The sequence below is a fragment of the Achroia grisella genome, unplaced genomic scaffold (assembly GCF_030625045.1).
Source record: "Achroia grisella isolate CSIRO2021 unplaced genomic scaffold, CSIRO_AGI_Agris_v1 utg567, whole genome shotgun sequence".
NCBI classification, from domain to species: Eukaryota; Metazoa; Arthropoda; class Insecta; order Lepidoptera; family Pyralidae; genus Achroia; species Achroia grisella.
In genome coordinates this window covers 2,139,630-2,157,309 of record NW_026712947.1, presented here as the reverse complement: position 1 = coordinate 2,157,309, position 17,680 = coordinate 2,139,630, and the positions used below count along the sequence as shown (strand labels likewise).

Sequence of the window (17,680 nt, the reverse complement as noted above, 5' to 3'; positions counted from 1 at the left end):
ATTTTGTGAGGAATCGAACCCGCGACCATCGGAAGTAAGGCGGTGTGCTAAACCGGTAGACCACCGGGGCCGTCAAATAAGTAGATACGTGTGACTGTCTATTAGCATCACTGAATGTTTGTTTGTCTGTTACCTATTGACTCAGTCAATCGTCACGAAACTTGGCATACTCGTAGTATTTGGGTTCGACAAGGTCATCCACTACTTTTATCCCGGTCAATCAATATATCTGATTTTGCGGGCGAATTCGCAGGTAAAAACTAGCTTTATGTAAGCTAGTTTGCTTTTCGCTACATCCTTACTCCTTACCAATATTATAAATATGAAAGTAACTCTGTCTGTCTGTCTGTCCCGCTTTCACGTCAAAACTACTGAAACGATTTAATTGAAATTTGTTACACCGATAGTCAAGACCCTGAGAAAGGACATAGGCTACTTTTTAATGCGAAAATTGCAAGGGGTTGAAAGATTATATGGAAGTATCTTCATTTTACGCGGACGAAGTCTTTTAAAAACTTTTAACATATCACCTATCCCATCCTGTGTCTTAGAATGGGACAGTCTATTTTACAAGCAATTGCCTTCGGGACACTGTTGGAACTCGCCCGCACTCTGCCTAATAGGGATGTTATTCGCTTCCGCCGTATAGCATAGAAATCGTCTGTGCGCTCTTGTGCAAACATATGTGACGCGCTGCAGTGGCGGGGCAGCCCCAACAGTACCCGAAAGGCATTGTTATATTGAACACGAAGAACATTGTAGGTTTTTTGAGTATAGTTGACCCACAAGCCACCAGTGTAGAAAACCTGACAAAAAAAGTGTTATTTTGACTTGTTTTGTACACCGAGCAAACCTGCGTGCCAACATATTACTTCTAACTCTGTTAGTTATGCTCTTCTTTCACGTTCTATCATCATCTGCTTCTTCCTTATCCCATTTATTTGTGGTCGTCGTAAAATGTTTTTCTCTTCCATTCATCCCTGTTCGCAGTCATCGCGTTATTTACTTCCTTTCTTATCATATCATCTTTCACACAGTCCATCCATCTCTTTTTCGGCCTTCCTCTGCCCTTATAACCATCCACATTCATATGTAACATATCATATTTTAATAAGACTGGAGTCCAATATACCATACAATACAATACAATACAATATAATCATATTTTAATGCGGATGTAACAATATGTCCAAGATATTTAAAATTGGAAACAAGGTTAAGTGTATTCTCATTGAGTGATATAGGAGGCACATATACTGGCAATGAGGTGCACCTATACAGCGCTGGATTTCAGACAGTATTAGTATAGTTTCAAATGTATAGTTCTGGATAGAAATAGAAATAGAAATAGAAATAATCTTTATTCAAATAAACTTAATATAAGCACTTTTGAATAGTCAAGTTTTTTTTATTCTACCGCTTATTCGGAATGCAGACTCATCACAAGAAGAATAAGCAAGAAACTTGTGTGTTGCTCTTTTAAATAAATATTGATTTACTTATATTTAATTAACAATAAGGATTATACATACGACAATCAACATAGAAACCGCTACGAACTTAATCTCTGTTCAATTAGATAACATTGTCAGCGCTATGAATTTCAAGTTAGATATTTTCTACAAAACATTATTATCATTTATGTTAGCTTCAATGTATAGAGAACGTAATTAATTGCTTACATTTTAAATTTAAAACCATAGAGTAAGAATATTATTATTGTGATGTTGGTGGCGTCACTGTAAAGCCACCACCAACATTGTAAAAAAAAGGTAACGGCCATTCTTGTTTAAAGGCAGCGCATTAGATAACAGAGATATTATATATTTTTGGATAAACAATTAATATTAGTGAGTCGTGCAATTCCTGTAATTGGAGAACTAAATAAAACAAGTACATCTGCATTGAACTATTATTTGAAAACTTCCCAATATTTATAAATTCTTCAATTTTATAATATATACATAGAAAACACACAGACCAATAATAATACTAAAGCTTTTTTACAAAGAAAATATTTTATGACACGTTTAACTTTTTTTCTGGCAAATTGACTATTATAATAATATTGATAGGTCCACCATATCGCTATTAAATCCTTCCAACCCAACGTAATGTATGCAGCAAGTAAATAAGGGGTGGTATTCACCGTCCGCCGCCGCCGTCGCCGCGGTGCCTCATTAATTGGATTCGGGGTTCGTCACTAAACGAATTTAGCCCTTCTTACTATTACCACAAGTCAGTTTCGTGTCACGTGTAGCCTTGAGACTGGACTTGGGGACTAGATTTTCATATATCTATACAAAAAAATACTAAACTATCCGTTTGTAATGTAAAATTGCTTTCAGCAATAAGGCTGCCTTATCCTTGATCCTTACTAATATTATAAATGCGAAAGTAACTCTGTCTGTCTGTCTCGCTTTCACGCCGAAATCATCGAAGCGATTTAAATGAAATTTGGTACACAGATAGTCTAGATCCTTTTTAATGCGAAAAAAGTGTTGCAAGGGGTTGAAAGGCGATATGAATTATATGGAAATATCGTCATTTTACGCGGACGAAGTCAGGGGCGCAGCTAGTTAATAATAATAGGTCTTTTATGGGAATAGGTATCAAAATTTACAATAAGCTACCAAAGGATATACTGGAATTACCCTTAAATAAGTTCAAAACATCTGTTAAATCATGTTTACTGAGCAAAGCCTATTACTCACTAAACGATTACTTGAATGACGAGCGTGCATGGCAATAGTTGTTCATGTGCGGGATTTTCATTTAATGTTAGACATAGACATCTATATAAACATACATTGTAAATAAACTGGCTTTTAAAATAGTAATTCAATTGAGTTTCTTGCCAGTTCTTCTCAATTAGATCTATACACTGAAATGGACGGTAGGGAAAAAATTATAATATAAAAAATTTTACATTTATAAGCGGCTAAAATTTCCTAAATTATTTTTGTTTTTTTTTTATTTGAATAACACGACAGTTCTATTTAATATTTTCGGTGAAGTTGACAATTCCTCTGTCTACCTCGTATACGATATAAGTCGTGAAGATATGCGTATCAGCTGATTGTAAAGCGACGTGTGACACCGACTATTTTGGGACGACCACGTGTTGTTGTTTTTATTGAGCAGACTTCGAACTCACTACCCACTTAATGTGCTATAAAAATTGTTGTAAATAATAGTCTAATGTGATAGATATACAGACAGATAGATAAGACGTTTATTGAATTCTTACAAATCATACACACTTATGTAATAATAATTATTATTATTACTAAAGATAAGATTATATTACATATTGTTACTATGTTATTAGTGCTTGTTGGTAGTTTGTATTCACACGACTTGTAAATATATTACATACACAAGTTGTTAGATAAAAAACAAATTGTTATTATTCAAAAGTGCTTAAATTTTATAATTATTTTCTACTATTCTATCAATTTTATAATTATACTAGCTGTACAGAACTCCTTACATTCGGTCCGCTGGCTGGTACGACTATTCCTTATTTTTAAATATTTATATTTTATATAGTTTGCTATGGTTTTGTTATTCCTTCTATTGCTTTTGCTTTCATATAGTTTGTTACGACATATATTTTTGTAATATACTATTACTTTTACATATTGCATCTTTAATTACCACCATCGTTGGCTGCACCGACCCCAGCGCCCTATACACAGTCCCACACACTAGCTGTACGCGTGACTTCGTCCGCGTGCAATTTAAGTTAATTTTTCTAAAATAAAAGTAGCCTAAGTTACTCTTTATTACATCAGCTAACTGCCAATAAAAGTCCCGTTAAAATCGGTCAAGCCATTTCAGAGATTAGACGGACTAAAATTAAAAAAGAAAAAGAATTTTTGTATATGTACCGTATTTATATTAATATGCATGTAGTAAAAACCGGTTATTTCAATATTACAAACAGACACTCCAATTTTTTTTAGATGTATATTTATTTATATAGGTGTCTATGTCTAACATTAAACGAAAATCCCGTACATGAACAACTATTGCCATGCACGCTCGTCATTCAAGTAATCGTTTAGTGAGTAATAGGCTTTGCTCAGTAACTTTAACATATGTCATAAACATTTTGAGTTACAATTTCGGATGTAACAAACCCATCAACAGAATCGAACATGTACCAACATATGATCACAATGTTTTCACGTAAACAATATGTTTTGGCTATAAACTGCGAGACGTACATAATAATTCCGTCTGTCCTTGTGTTGAAACGACTGTGTTATAATAAAACGAAACGTTACGGTTTAATGTTGTATAGTTTTCGATCTGTATGCATGAATTTTCGGTGTCTTTCCTTATTATTTGACTTATTATATCTTGCAAATCTTTATCTAAATATATATAACTCAAAGGTGACTGACATAGTGATCTATCAACGCACAGCCCAAACCACTGGACGGATCGGGCTGAAATTTGGCATGTACGTAGATGTTATAACGTAGGCATACGTTCAGAAAGGATTTTGATTAATTCTACCCCCAAAGGGATAAAATAGGGGATGAAAGTTTGTATGAAACTTTGTCAATTTTAAACCGATCGGGCTGAGACTTTGCATGCATAATGCTACTATGACGTAGGCATTCCCTAAGAAAGGATTTTGATAAATTCCACCCCTAAGGGGATAAATTAACGCGAGCGAAGCCGCAGGCAAAATCTAATATATTATATACATAGAAAACACACAGACCAATAATAATAATAATCTCAGTACAATTCACACAGCGCCATCTAGACTCAAGTGAAACTAGCTAAATCTTCGTGTTTTGGGTACTAGATACTAAATATATACATACACATTATACGTAAACACCCAGACCGATGCAAACAATCATACTCATGAATACAAATTTTTGTGCCGTGCAATCATCGAACCCGCGACCATCGGATGTAAAGCGGTGTACTAAACCGCTAGACCACCGGGGCCGTCGTCGATAATCATTAACTATTATATACATAATTAAATATCATAACATCATCATTAAAAAAAAAGCTTTTGACCTATTTTACATAGAAAAGCAAAAATTTCCACATTCGCTTTACGACATGTAGATTTGCTGATGTCATCGTCCCATAAAGTTTACTCCCATAAAACTAGAGAGGTCGTTAAATTCTCTTTATGATTAACATTTGGGATCAATAAAACACCGTCACAATACAGTCTGGCCAAAACTGACCGATCTATTGTTGAAATATTTCTCACTAGCTCCACCTGCGACTTCGTCCGCGTGGAATTTAACTTTACTATTTAACTACTAACCAAGTTACTCCTTATTACATCAGCTACCTGCCAAAAAAAGTCCCGTCGAAATCGGTCCAGCCATTTCAGAGATTAGCCGGAACAAACAGACAGACAGACAAAAATTGTAAAAAATGTTGTTTTGATGTATGTACCGTATTTATATTCATATGCATGTAGTAAAAAACGGTTATTTCAATATTACAAACAGACACTCCAATTTTATGTATATGTATAGATTCTACAGCCTTTTTGTACTGCAAAATGCAAGAAGAATGGATAAGAAAGTGTCGGTACTATATTAAAACAAATGTATTATGATTTATGTGAGTTCAATATTACAGACAGACACTCCAATTTTATTTATATGTATAGATGTATAGATGATCTCTAAAAATGAATCCGCTACCCACAAATAATTATTTCTGAAACTGATCCGTCCAGTGGTTTAGGCTGTGCATTGATAGATCACTATGTCAGTCAGTCATCTTTGAGTTATATATATTTAGATGTATTTAAATATTCTATATGTTGTCTGTACATGTCTCATCAAGATGGTGAGCGAGATAGATACTACATTCTACGCATGAATTTCCTCGTATCGACAGCCAATTGTATGTATATCTGTGCCGCCTACACATCACTTGGCATTGGAAAGTGTCAATAGTATCATTTCTCCTTCCGACATACTATTTGCATCAGGGCGTCTATAAATTACGTGAGATGTTTAGAGGGGGAGGGGGTGAGTCAAATCTCATCTAATCTTACGTTGGAGAGACGGGGGCGTGTCGGGGAATAAAAAAAACACTATTTTGGTCCATTTAATCCAGATAGTACATGCTTATTACACTTGTAAGCAGCAATATTGATTTAGTAATCAATATTGCTGAGAGTTACAAGTGTATGGTAGGGTTTTACAACGATTGCACTCATACAGATGCACTGTGTGAAAGATGCTTGCCATATCAAGGGAGTAAATAACGAGATGACTGCAAACAGAGATGAATGGAAGAGAAAAACATATTACGACGACCTCAAATAAATGGGATAAGGAAGAAGCAGAGGATGATGATATCGGTCCGACCCCAAATAAATGGAATAGGGAAGTAGATGATGATGAGGATGATGATGATGATGATGATGATGACGATGATGATGACGATGGTATCGGTTTTTAAGACAACACTAAACTTACGCAATGGTATTACAAGATACGTGGAAACAGAATCACGAGAAATAAATAAGCAAATATAAACACACTCGTCATATTTTTTTATAAACTTCAGTAATAAAATATTCGCGAGTCACATGACCTGTTAACTGTAATGTGTATCTGAATATTAACCTCAATAATTTCACGTTATGTATGTGAAAAAGAAAATATTTTTCGCATATAATTTACTGTTCAAAAATAATTAGTTCAACGACCCGTATTTCTTCCCACGTATATACATGAAGCTGTTGAAAAAAATAACGTCGTGTGACATTTTTATATATACTTACTAGCTGTGCCCGCGGTTTCACACGCATATTTATAGCCTATATGTTATTCTGATGTATAAGCTATATTACTGTAAAGTTTCAACGAAATCCGGTCAGTAGTTTTTTGCGTGACAGAGTAACAAACATCCAAAGTCACAAACTTTCGCGGTTATAATATGACTAAGATTTGACGGTCCCAGTGGTCTAGCAGTTTAACAAATCGCTTTACTTTCGATGGTTGCGGGTTCGATTGTTCGACACGGAACAAACATTTGTATTCATGAGTTTGTTTGCATGTCTCTGCGTGTTTTTAAACAGTAAATAAAAATATCCCTGGACAATTCCTTGATACAAATTTACATCGCCCATAGTATCGAAGTGGCGACTAATGTATTAACGGGTATAAAATAGAATAGAATAGATAATCCTTTATATAAAATATTAATTATAAACTGTCAATTCTTCTTAGCTTGCAAGCACTCCGACTTGACAGATTTGACATATCATAAGAGTCTGCAATAGATAGAACCTACATTATAGATAGAATAGAATAGAAATAGAATAGAAAATCATTTATTCAAATAAACTTAATTTAAGCACTTTTATTCAAAAGTGCTTAAATTAAGTTTATTTTCAATAATATTTCAAAGTCAATATTTTTTTTTATCTACCGCTTATTCAGAAAGCTTTCTCATCACGAGAAGAATAAGCAAGAAACTTTGTTGCTCTTTTAAACAATCCTTGTAAGTTCACATTTTACAAGTCGAAACGTGTGAATACAAACTACCAACCAGCACTAATTTATTTAGGCTCAAAAAAAAAACACAATAAAATTAAATCAGTCGTAGTGATAAGAGCAGACCAGTCCCTACAAGCAGCACTCGTTCACGAGTATGACGGATGAGCCAGCCATCACTGCGCTCGACCATATTTTAGGGAGCCCATTGACCCGGCCCACCACGCCGCCACATGTCTGGACATTTTAGTGAGCATGACTACTTATTCCACTCGACCACGTCACAGCTACGAAAATTACTATATGGTAGTTACAGTATTCGCACTTTACATGAGGATGCATGCGGCAATCAATACAAAAGCATTTTAACATTTTAAATATTTTTCAGGGACTGGGGGCCCTTTGTATCCTCGGGCCCTGGGATGCAGCCCAAAAAGCCCTTAGGTAGATCCGCCCCTGGTCCCTGACAGAATACTGTGTTTATACCTACACATTAGTCTATATATATATAACTCAAAGGTGACTGACATAGTGATCTATCAACGCACAGCCCAAACCACTGAACGGATCGGGCTGAAGTTTGACATGCAGGTAGATGTTATGACATAGGCATCCGCTAAGAAAGGATTTTGATTAATTCTACACCCAAGGGGATAAAATAGGGGATGAAAGATTATATGAAACTTCGTCAATTTTAAACCGATCTGGCTGAGACTATGCATGTATAAAGCTACTATGACGTAGGCATCCCCTAAGTAAGGATTTGGATAAATTCCACCTCTAAGGGGATAAATTAACGCAAGCGAAGCCACGGGCAAAAGCTAGTATTACATATGGCCGATGTGCTATTTCAGTATTGTTTACTCACAGAATTCAGTCAAACGGACTTTTATGATTCCAGTACGCCATTGTTATGTAGGTAATAAAACATGTCAAGCGTGATTTGTATATTATTATTACAGTGTTCCGTATTACATTTTCTGTTAATTAACCAAAAAACACATAATTTACATTCATTAATCAAGAAATGCACAATTAAAAAACTATCCATGCATCAAGTCAAAAAAACTACAAAATGCGGCTAACACACAGTTCTGCAAAATGAACACACCAACACACACACACGTACACACACACACACACACACACACACACACACACACACACACATATATTCATACATACACACTCTCATTCACACCAATGCTCACCTTTTCGATTACACATCCACAAATTTATTCCCTACATTTTACACACAAGTCCCATAGCTATTAATACAAAGGGTAAACATGTAAAATGAACACAATAATAAGTCACTCCAGTCTCTACAATACAGGCCTGCGAGCCTAGTGTAGAACTACAGTAAATTAAAATGTAAATGTGTATCATGAATAAATATTATTATTATTATTATTAAAAAAGTTTTTTTAAACATTATTGGTATTGTTGAAAGGGTTTTAATGTTTATAAAAAAATATCCAAAACACACGTCCAGAAGACTTATATATGTTAAGATTAAAAAGAGCATGTTATTTAAGTTTGTAAAAAATGATGTGTGTTGCTCTTTTAAATAATTTAAAAAAAAATAAGCACTTTTGAATAGTTTTTATTAGTCTACCTCCTATTGGGAACGCAGACTCATCACAAGAAGAATGAGCACGAAACTTGCATGTTGCTGTTTTAAATAAATATTGTTTAAAATAAGCATACATTAACAAAGAGAAGGCATACGACAATCAACAGAGAAACCGTTGTTTTAAATAAATACACATTAACAAGGAGGAGGCATGCGATAATCAATATAGAAACCGTTACGCGACCAACCTTGTGCAATAAATTGTAAGTCAATATTATCATGTCTACGTAGATTATAAATAATTTCATTTTTAACGTATTTATTTATATTTATTTTACATGGGGAGCGGCGCAGAAAATAACTATCTTTTTTTTTTATATAACTAGCTACGCACCCCGGCTTCGCACGAGTTTACATGTATTATATATATAAACCTTCCTCTTGAATTACTCTATCTATTAAAAAAACCGCTAGTCAAAGATTGAAGCATACATAGGGACGGACAGACAATGATATCGAGTTTGTTTTATACTATATAATAATATCAACCATAACATCGACTTTTATTCGACAAATTACGATCTGAACCAATAGAAAATAGAAAATCATTTATTCAAATAAACTTACATTGAAGCACTTTTGAATAGTCATAACATTTTTTTTTAATCTGCTCTATTCGATCTGAACCAATTGCTACAGATCTCCAAATGTTATTTACGTTGTTGCTTTGTTTCGGGTCTGCACAGCATCCCTCACCTTGACGTGTCTGCAAAGCCTAAATTAACACTGCTGATTGAATATCTCCCGGTTGGCACAGATTAATTAATAGTCTGCTGATTGTTTTCTCCGTCACTTTCATACGATTTCACGTTTAGTGAACTCAAAGAGGTACAAGGTAAAGTTGAGAATAGAAATTTAATTGAAAATAGCGTAAAAGCACTAGGCTTTTAGTATTTGATTTAGAACTTATAGATCGTCAATTCAATTCTGATCAAATAGATAACAAAAAAATTTGAATTCATTTATATATATTATATGCATATAAAATCATCGTGTCAGTTACTATACTCCTCCGAAAAGGCTTGCCCGATTTTTATGAAATTTTGTATGTATATTCAGTAGGTCTGAGAATCGGCTACTATCTATTTTTCACACCCCTAAGTGATATGGATAGTCCACTACTAACATTTTTTTAATTTTTATATAATGTGACACTAAAAATACATACAATCCTAAATTTTAACTCTTCTATCACCAACCCCTATATTTTAATAGTGACTTTAATTTATATGGCAAAACATCGTTTGAGGTTCAGCTAGTTACAGTTTTGCGTTCACCACGAAATGACAATTGATAATACGTATGTAATGTTTATTTGTTTAGATTAAATTAATATAAAAAATCGTTGAATAGACATTTTTATAATCAATATTGAGATTAAACTCGAGCAGAACAGTGCCCACAAATACAGTAACTTTGCATTTATATCTATTGATACCTCTCTAATAATGACAAGAAAACAATCGACAAAATTACAATAATAATGAATACAACTAATTGTTTTAAAATATATTTATTTATTTAAACTTTAATGCAGAAATACAATATATAAATGTAAATATGACGAGTTAATACCTAACGTTCTCTACCAGTCAACCATAAGGCTAACTGAGAAGTTAGTCAGCGATGCATTGTAGTTTACAAACACTTACATATACCAACCGAAAATGTATTATTTATACAAAAAAAAAATTACAGCGGACTAGTGCCTGCAGATAAATTAACTTTGCATTTATATCTACTGATTATCTCTCTAATATAAATAAAACCAAAATAATCACAATTACAATATTAATTTACACACCCAATTCCTTAAAAAGATACCATACAAAATAAAGAATTATTATTCTTTCAAGTGACGCAAAACGGCTCGTGTCCAGACGCCATTTATAAAACAAAAAAGTTCAGTAAAGGCACAAGTATCGATTGTATACAGCCGGGATTTTCCGCGGGAAAACCACGTAGCTCGACACAGTCATGTCGATAGAATGTAAATTTGCAATGCACGGCGTAGTATGTAAATTGTACAATGCAATATTTGTGTAGGTCTGTGGCGTGTTTAATTTCAATGAGGGTGAGTTAAGGAATGAAAAATATTAACTTTTTTCTATGTTTCACTGTCTGTTCTTTTATTTTATCTTATCTTAATAATTAGGCTTAGTTTAAAATGTCTCGGCGGGACTAAGTCTGCTCCTTATTCGAGCCGTGCTCCGTTTTTTATTATTAAAACGATCGGTTTACGCTAGACGTAGTTCGTATCCGAGCTTTAATAAAAAGCGAGTTGACCGTTTTTAATTACGTTAAAGTTTTTAAATATGTTAAAGGCAATAAAAATACGTTAAAACTCACTCGCTCCTCAGAAAATATATAAAAAAAATAAAGAATGTCACTATATAATTTTGTTTTTTATTTGTCCTGGGTAACAATCTAAATTCACGTCTTTTCTTGCCTATTTAAGCATTTGCCCCCAATAGGCTAAAGTAAACTCTGGCAACTCTATTTGTGACTCTTTCACGCAAAAACTACTGAACGGATTTTGATGTAACTTTACACTATAACACATAGGCTATATTTTATTTTGAAATTTATATATTTTTATTTGACGTGGGTGAAACAGCGGGCACAGCTAGTCCGAAATGATCCAAAGCTACGCAAACAAGCTGAAGAATAATAATAACCCTGTATAATTCACACAACGTCATTTAGTCCCAAACTATAGGGGACGGCCTCGGTGGTCTAGCGGTTCAACACACCGGTTTACTTCCGATGGTCGCGGGTTCGATTCCTCGCATGGATACATTTGTATTCATGAGTATGATTGTTTGAATCGGTCTGAGCTAATAAATACATATATAATATACATAGAAAACACAAATCATAAATTCAATGTTAGCATCGTGCGAGGAATTGAACCCGCGAGTTTTTCTGTAAGATTATAGCCTTGTATCATGTAATACGTAAGTTGATAGTGTCATTCTACAATAGATGCTGTCAGTCTCCAGTCAATCACGCCGTCAGTATATCTGTCGTGAATAAGATTTTATTATTTTTACGTTATATTATTTGTATATAGTTATAGTATTACGTTATTGGGAGTGGTTGGTTTTGTGGGACTTGACCACGAGCTGTTGAAGGGAAGTGACGTTTGTTATATTTTAATTATTAAATCCTAAATTATCTAAGTAATCATTGTTACATTTCTGAGATAAGGGAATTGATTGAATTAGTGCTAGTTAGTACTTTGTATTCACACGTTTCAACTTGAGAAATGTGAATTTATAAGGGTTATTGAAAAGAGCAACACCCAAGTTTCTTGCTCGTTCTTCTTATGATGTGACAGCTTTCCGAATGAGCGGTAGATTAAAAAAAAAGTCATGACTATTCAAAAGACTTGACCACGAGTTGTTGAAGGGAAGTGACGTTTGTTATATTTTAATTATTAAATCATAAATTAACTGAGTAATCGTTGGTTTATTTCTGAGTTAAGAGAATTGACTCTCATTTTGAATAAAGATTATTTCTATTTCTTCGTATAACCACCATCGATTGCAGAGTAGCCAGTTACCGTGGGCGTTAAAATAGTTGTTATCAATGTCATTAACAGTAATCTGTTAATGGGGCTTTTACCATAACGAAGGGTGGGGCCGTGACGTCACGGTGCAAGCTGACAAGGTCACTATAAGCTTCGACTTCACTCCAGTTAGGGTTGCCAGGTGTCCGGATAAAACTGGACAGTTAGGCATTATGATCGCGTGTCCGGCCAAAATAAACAGCGGTTAGCTGGTTCTTGTTAGGCTTTGTATATTTCGCTATCGTGCGAGGTAATAATAAAAAAAGCTTGATTTTATATTTAACTAGTTTTTGCCCGTGGCTTCGCTCGCCTTAATTAACCCAATTGGAATTAATAAATTATAATAAATTATATAAATTGAATTGGTTTACATTTACAAGTCGAAACGTGTGAATACAAACTACCAACAAGGAATTTAAATATCAAAATTCTTTCACGAGTTGAGGGGATGCATAGGTCATAATAGCTTTCTGCATGCAAAGTCTCAGCCCGATCGGTTTAAAATTGACAAAGTTTCATACAAAGTTTCATCCCCTATTTTATCCCTTTGGGGGTAGAATTAATCAAAATTCTTAGCGGATGCCTACGTCATAACATCTACCTGCATGCCAAATTTCAGCCCGATCCATCCAGTGGTTTGGGATGTGCGTTAGATCTGCGCGATAGATCACTACGTCAGTCACCTTTGAGTTACCATATTTAGAATTTTTTGTCGTTCATGTTAATAATGTAACCTACATTGATGAATTATGTCTCAGTATTAACAATCCGGCCTTTTTACCCAAATGTACGGCCAAACTGGCTGACTAATAGGTTAGGCGACCTAGCAACCCTAGTTTCAGTTGATGAACGTGTAGTTAGTAAAAAATGGTTATTTCAATATTACAAACAGACACTCCAATTTTATTTATATGTATAGTTTTTATAAATTATAACTTACTCAAATACTATGTGTTCTGATAAGCTATATAACAATTACGTCAGTGTGTGTCGCATTTTTACATAATTTAGAACTTGGTTTATATATTTAACATATAGACATTTATAGATATATCTATGTGTTCTTACACACATAACATGTTCATGATAAAAAATACATAATACAACCTATATAACAATTACGTCAGAATTACAGAAATACTTGACTTAGATATAATACTTGTTTATTTTTACATAATTTAGAACTTGGTTTATATATTTAACATATAATAGAGAAGATTAGCAATTTATTTTATTTATATTCATTTATTAATTTAGAAATAATATATATATAATAATATTTAATTATAGAATTTGCAATTATTTTTTACCAAGGTAGAGTAGGCATTCAGTTATTCCAAAATGGCCGCTAGCTGTCACATTAACTGCGTTTTCGCGCCAAAACAAACCTTGTAGTGTCCTCGCCGTCTCAATGTGGTGGAATCAAAGAAAATCCACTTTTACTGTTTCCTTTGAAGAATAAGTTTTGAAGATGTGCCTTTAAATCACCAGCTAATTTACGTGAGAGATATTTTAAAGATTAAAAGTAAGAATAATTGATAAAGTCGTCAAGTCTTTTTAATTTTTTTTAACTTGGATATATGAGACTAAGGCATTTAGTTCCAAACAGCTTGCGTCATTAGGTATAAATTTTTTTTTGTAAACCTACTAATATTATAATTGCGAAAGTTTGTGAGTATGCATGGATGAATGTTTGATACTCTTTCACGCAAAAACTGCTCAACGGATTTTGATCAAACTTTACAGTAATATAGCTTATACATCATAGTAACAATTAGGTTATAAATTTCACGCGGCTGAAATCGCGAGAACAGCTAGCATATATCTATGACTTAATGAAATGTAATGAAACTTCCATTTTAATCATCGAACTGTTGCGTGTTCTGTCGACCTACAAAGTAATTGTTTTCATAACAAGTATATTTATCACCATTCCGACATTGAATATCTACTTCCGCTCGTATTTACATCAATTTATGCGTTTCCCACAATTTTCTTAAAATAAACGCTCCAGGACATAAACACATACTGCTATAGCAGACAAGCGAGCGCATTCTGTTAAATTATTAAACAAAAAACCACATGTTTACGTAATGTTATAAACAACTTACTATTTTAAAACCATTCGTTTCTATAATTATGCTTTCTTTAACACAAATGTTATCATGAATTCTAAGTCTAAAAATACGTTTGTTTCTCTAATTTGTGTGCGAGATATGAACAGATGAAGTGAAAATCGGACTAAGTTTTGACGTCATCGAATCGGGATTCATTCGAAATTTAAAAACTCAATATTAGTATATTGAACATGTAGGATCAGTAGAAAGGTAGGTATACCAAACTATAAACCAGTTTAATCCAAAGAGGTGCAAAATGCTTTTACAGGAAATGTCCAAATTCTGATTTTATATTGGTCAATTGTCATTTTTAAATACTTACCAGTATTTATATTAAATAAATAAAATTTGAAATTATTCTGTTACTTTCTTAAACTTGTATTATGTATTATGTTTTAATTTCACGATCATCTATTATTGTACACATTTATATAAACGGTACATTTTTTTTTATTTATTTAATTAATAAAGATAAAAATAAAGCGTTGGATATTCAAATTTAAATTAAAAAATCATTTATTCATATAGGACATTTTAGCCGCTTATGAATGTCAAAATTTTTATATTAGAATTTTTTCTCTTCCGTCCAGTTCAGTATATAGATCCAATTGAGAAGAACTGGCCAGAAACTCAATTAAAATATATTTTTTTAAATGCCAGTTTACTTACTATGTATATTTATATAGGTGTCTATGTCTAACATTAAATGAAAATCCCGTGCATTAACTACTAACGTGAGTCAACTAGTGCCATGCACGCTCGTCATTCAAGTAATCGTTTAGTGAATATGATTTAACAGATATTTTAAATTTATTTAAGGGTAATTCCAGTATATCCTTTGATATCTTTTATTATACATTTTTATACCTATTCCAATAAAAGACCTATTGACTTTTCTAAACGATACTTGGGACAGCAAGTTTGTCTTTAAATCTAGTATTAATATTATAAATTATGATAAAAAATATTTTCTCAAAAATATTGTGGAGTTTCCCTTTGATTGGTTATGTTGCGTCTTGACGTTTTGCCAGAAGTATATTTACTTAAATGTAGTTACTTTAAATCATTAAAGTTCAATGATCCGTGTCATTTTTTTTTAGTAAACAAATAAACAAAAATATTTTAGTATACAAAAAAAAAAGATGTTCATTGATTTCAAACTCAGCTTTAAAAAGTTATAATATAATAATAATATCTCTGTGCAATTCACACAGCGCCATCTAGTCCCAAGGTAAGCAGAGCTTGTGTTTCGAGTACAGACGAGATATAAATACTTAGGTTTTTTTTAATACATACACAATATACATAGAAAACACCCAGACCTATACAAGCAATACAAATGTTTGCACCATGCGAGGAATCGAACCCGAGACCATCGGAAGTAAAGTGCTAAACCACTACATCACCGAGGCCGTCGTGTGTTATATATATTACAAGGTATACATATAGTAATAATAACAATATTTCAGGAAAATTCACACAGCGCCATCTAGTCCCAAACTAAGCAGAACTTGTGTTATAGGTACTAGACAACTGATATAAATACATGGATACATTTTTTTTTGTAAATAAAAATGTATGATATGTGACTTAAAAGCCGGACAAAGTACTTGCAATTCGCCTGGTGGCGCGAGTGCCCATGGGCGGCGGTTCGTAATATCAGGTGAGCCGCATGCTCGTTGTCTCCTGTACTATAAAAAAATGTATATTATGTGTGACGAACTCACCGGCGTAATGTAGGGCTGTCTCGAAGGGCACCCGCTGTACTCGATCCTTGTTTTCTGCCAACAAACAAAAATAGATCAGTCTCGGACCAAGTGCCAAACATTCAGCGAATACGGCTGTATTGATACAGGGAAATGTGACAACAACACGTACAGACTGGACTTTACACTTTATATATATGTACATCTATACATATAAATAAAATTGAAATGTCTGTTTGTAATATTGGAATAACCGTTTCTTACTACATGCATATGAATATAAATACGGTACATACACCAAAATAACATTATTTACAATTTTTTACACCAAAATAACATTATTTTATTAGCAGGTAGCTGATGTAATAAGGTGTAGAATAAGAATAGAATAGAATAGAAAATCATTTATTCAAATAAACTTACATTGAAGCACTTTTGAATAGTCATAACATTTTTTAATAGAATAAAATAGAAAAGCATTTATTCAAATAAACTTACATTGAAGCACTTTTGAATGGTCATAACATTTTTTTTTAATAGAATAAAATAGAATAGAATAGAAAAGCATTTATTCAAATAAACTTACATTTTAGCAATTTTCATAACATTTTTTTTTAATCTACCGCTCATTCGGAATGCTGTCTCATCACAAGAAGAACAAGCAAGAAACTTGTGTGTTGCTCTTTTAAATAATTTATTCTTACTTACAATTTAAGTTTAAGTGTGTGAATACAAACCACCGATTAGCACTAATCAATGAAATAATAAAATAGAAAAAACATTCAATATACAACAACTGGTTAAACAATTAATAAGAGAAAATAAGTCATAGTGATTAGAGCAGACCAGTCCACACAAGCAGCACCCGTTCACGAGTATGACGGATGAGCCAGCCACCACTGCGCTCGACCATATTTTAGGGAGCCCAATGACCCGGCCCACCACGCCGCCACAAGTCTGGACATTTTAATGAGCATGACTACTCAAAACATCAGACCACGTCATAGCTACTCACAATTGCCATCTGATGGTTATAGTATTCACATTTTACATAAGAATGCATGCGGCAATCAATACAAAAACCGCTACGCTTTCATATTTCTAAAATAATTGAATCAAGAAAGCAAAGAGATAAACAAATTATA

The 17,680-nt window shown here is 33.3% G+C and overlaps 1 protein-coding gene across 1 annotated transcript in view; it reads right to left on the bottom strand.

Moving 5' to 3' along the window:
• Positions 1-17,680, bottom strand: part of LOC131848678 (synaptic vesicle glycoprotein 2B-like) — a 54,162-nt gene that overhangs the window by 12,637 nt on the left and 23,845 nt on the right. Inside the window, exon 2 of the mRNA XM_059198604.1 lies at positions 16,557-16,610. Within this exon, the coding sequence (XP_059054587.1) occupies positions 16,557-16,610 (54 nt within the window). The remainder of the gene's footprint in view (positions 1-16,556; positions 16,611-17,680) is intronic.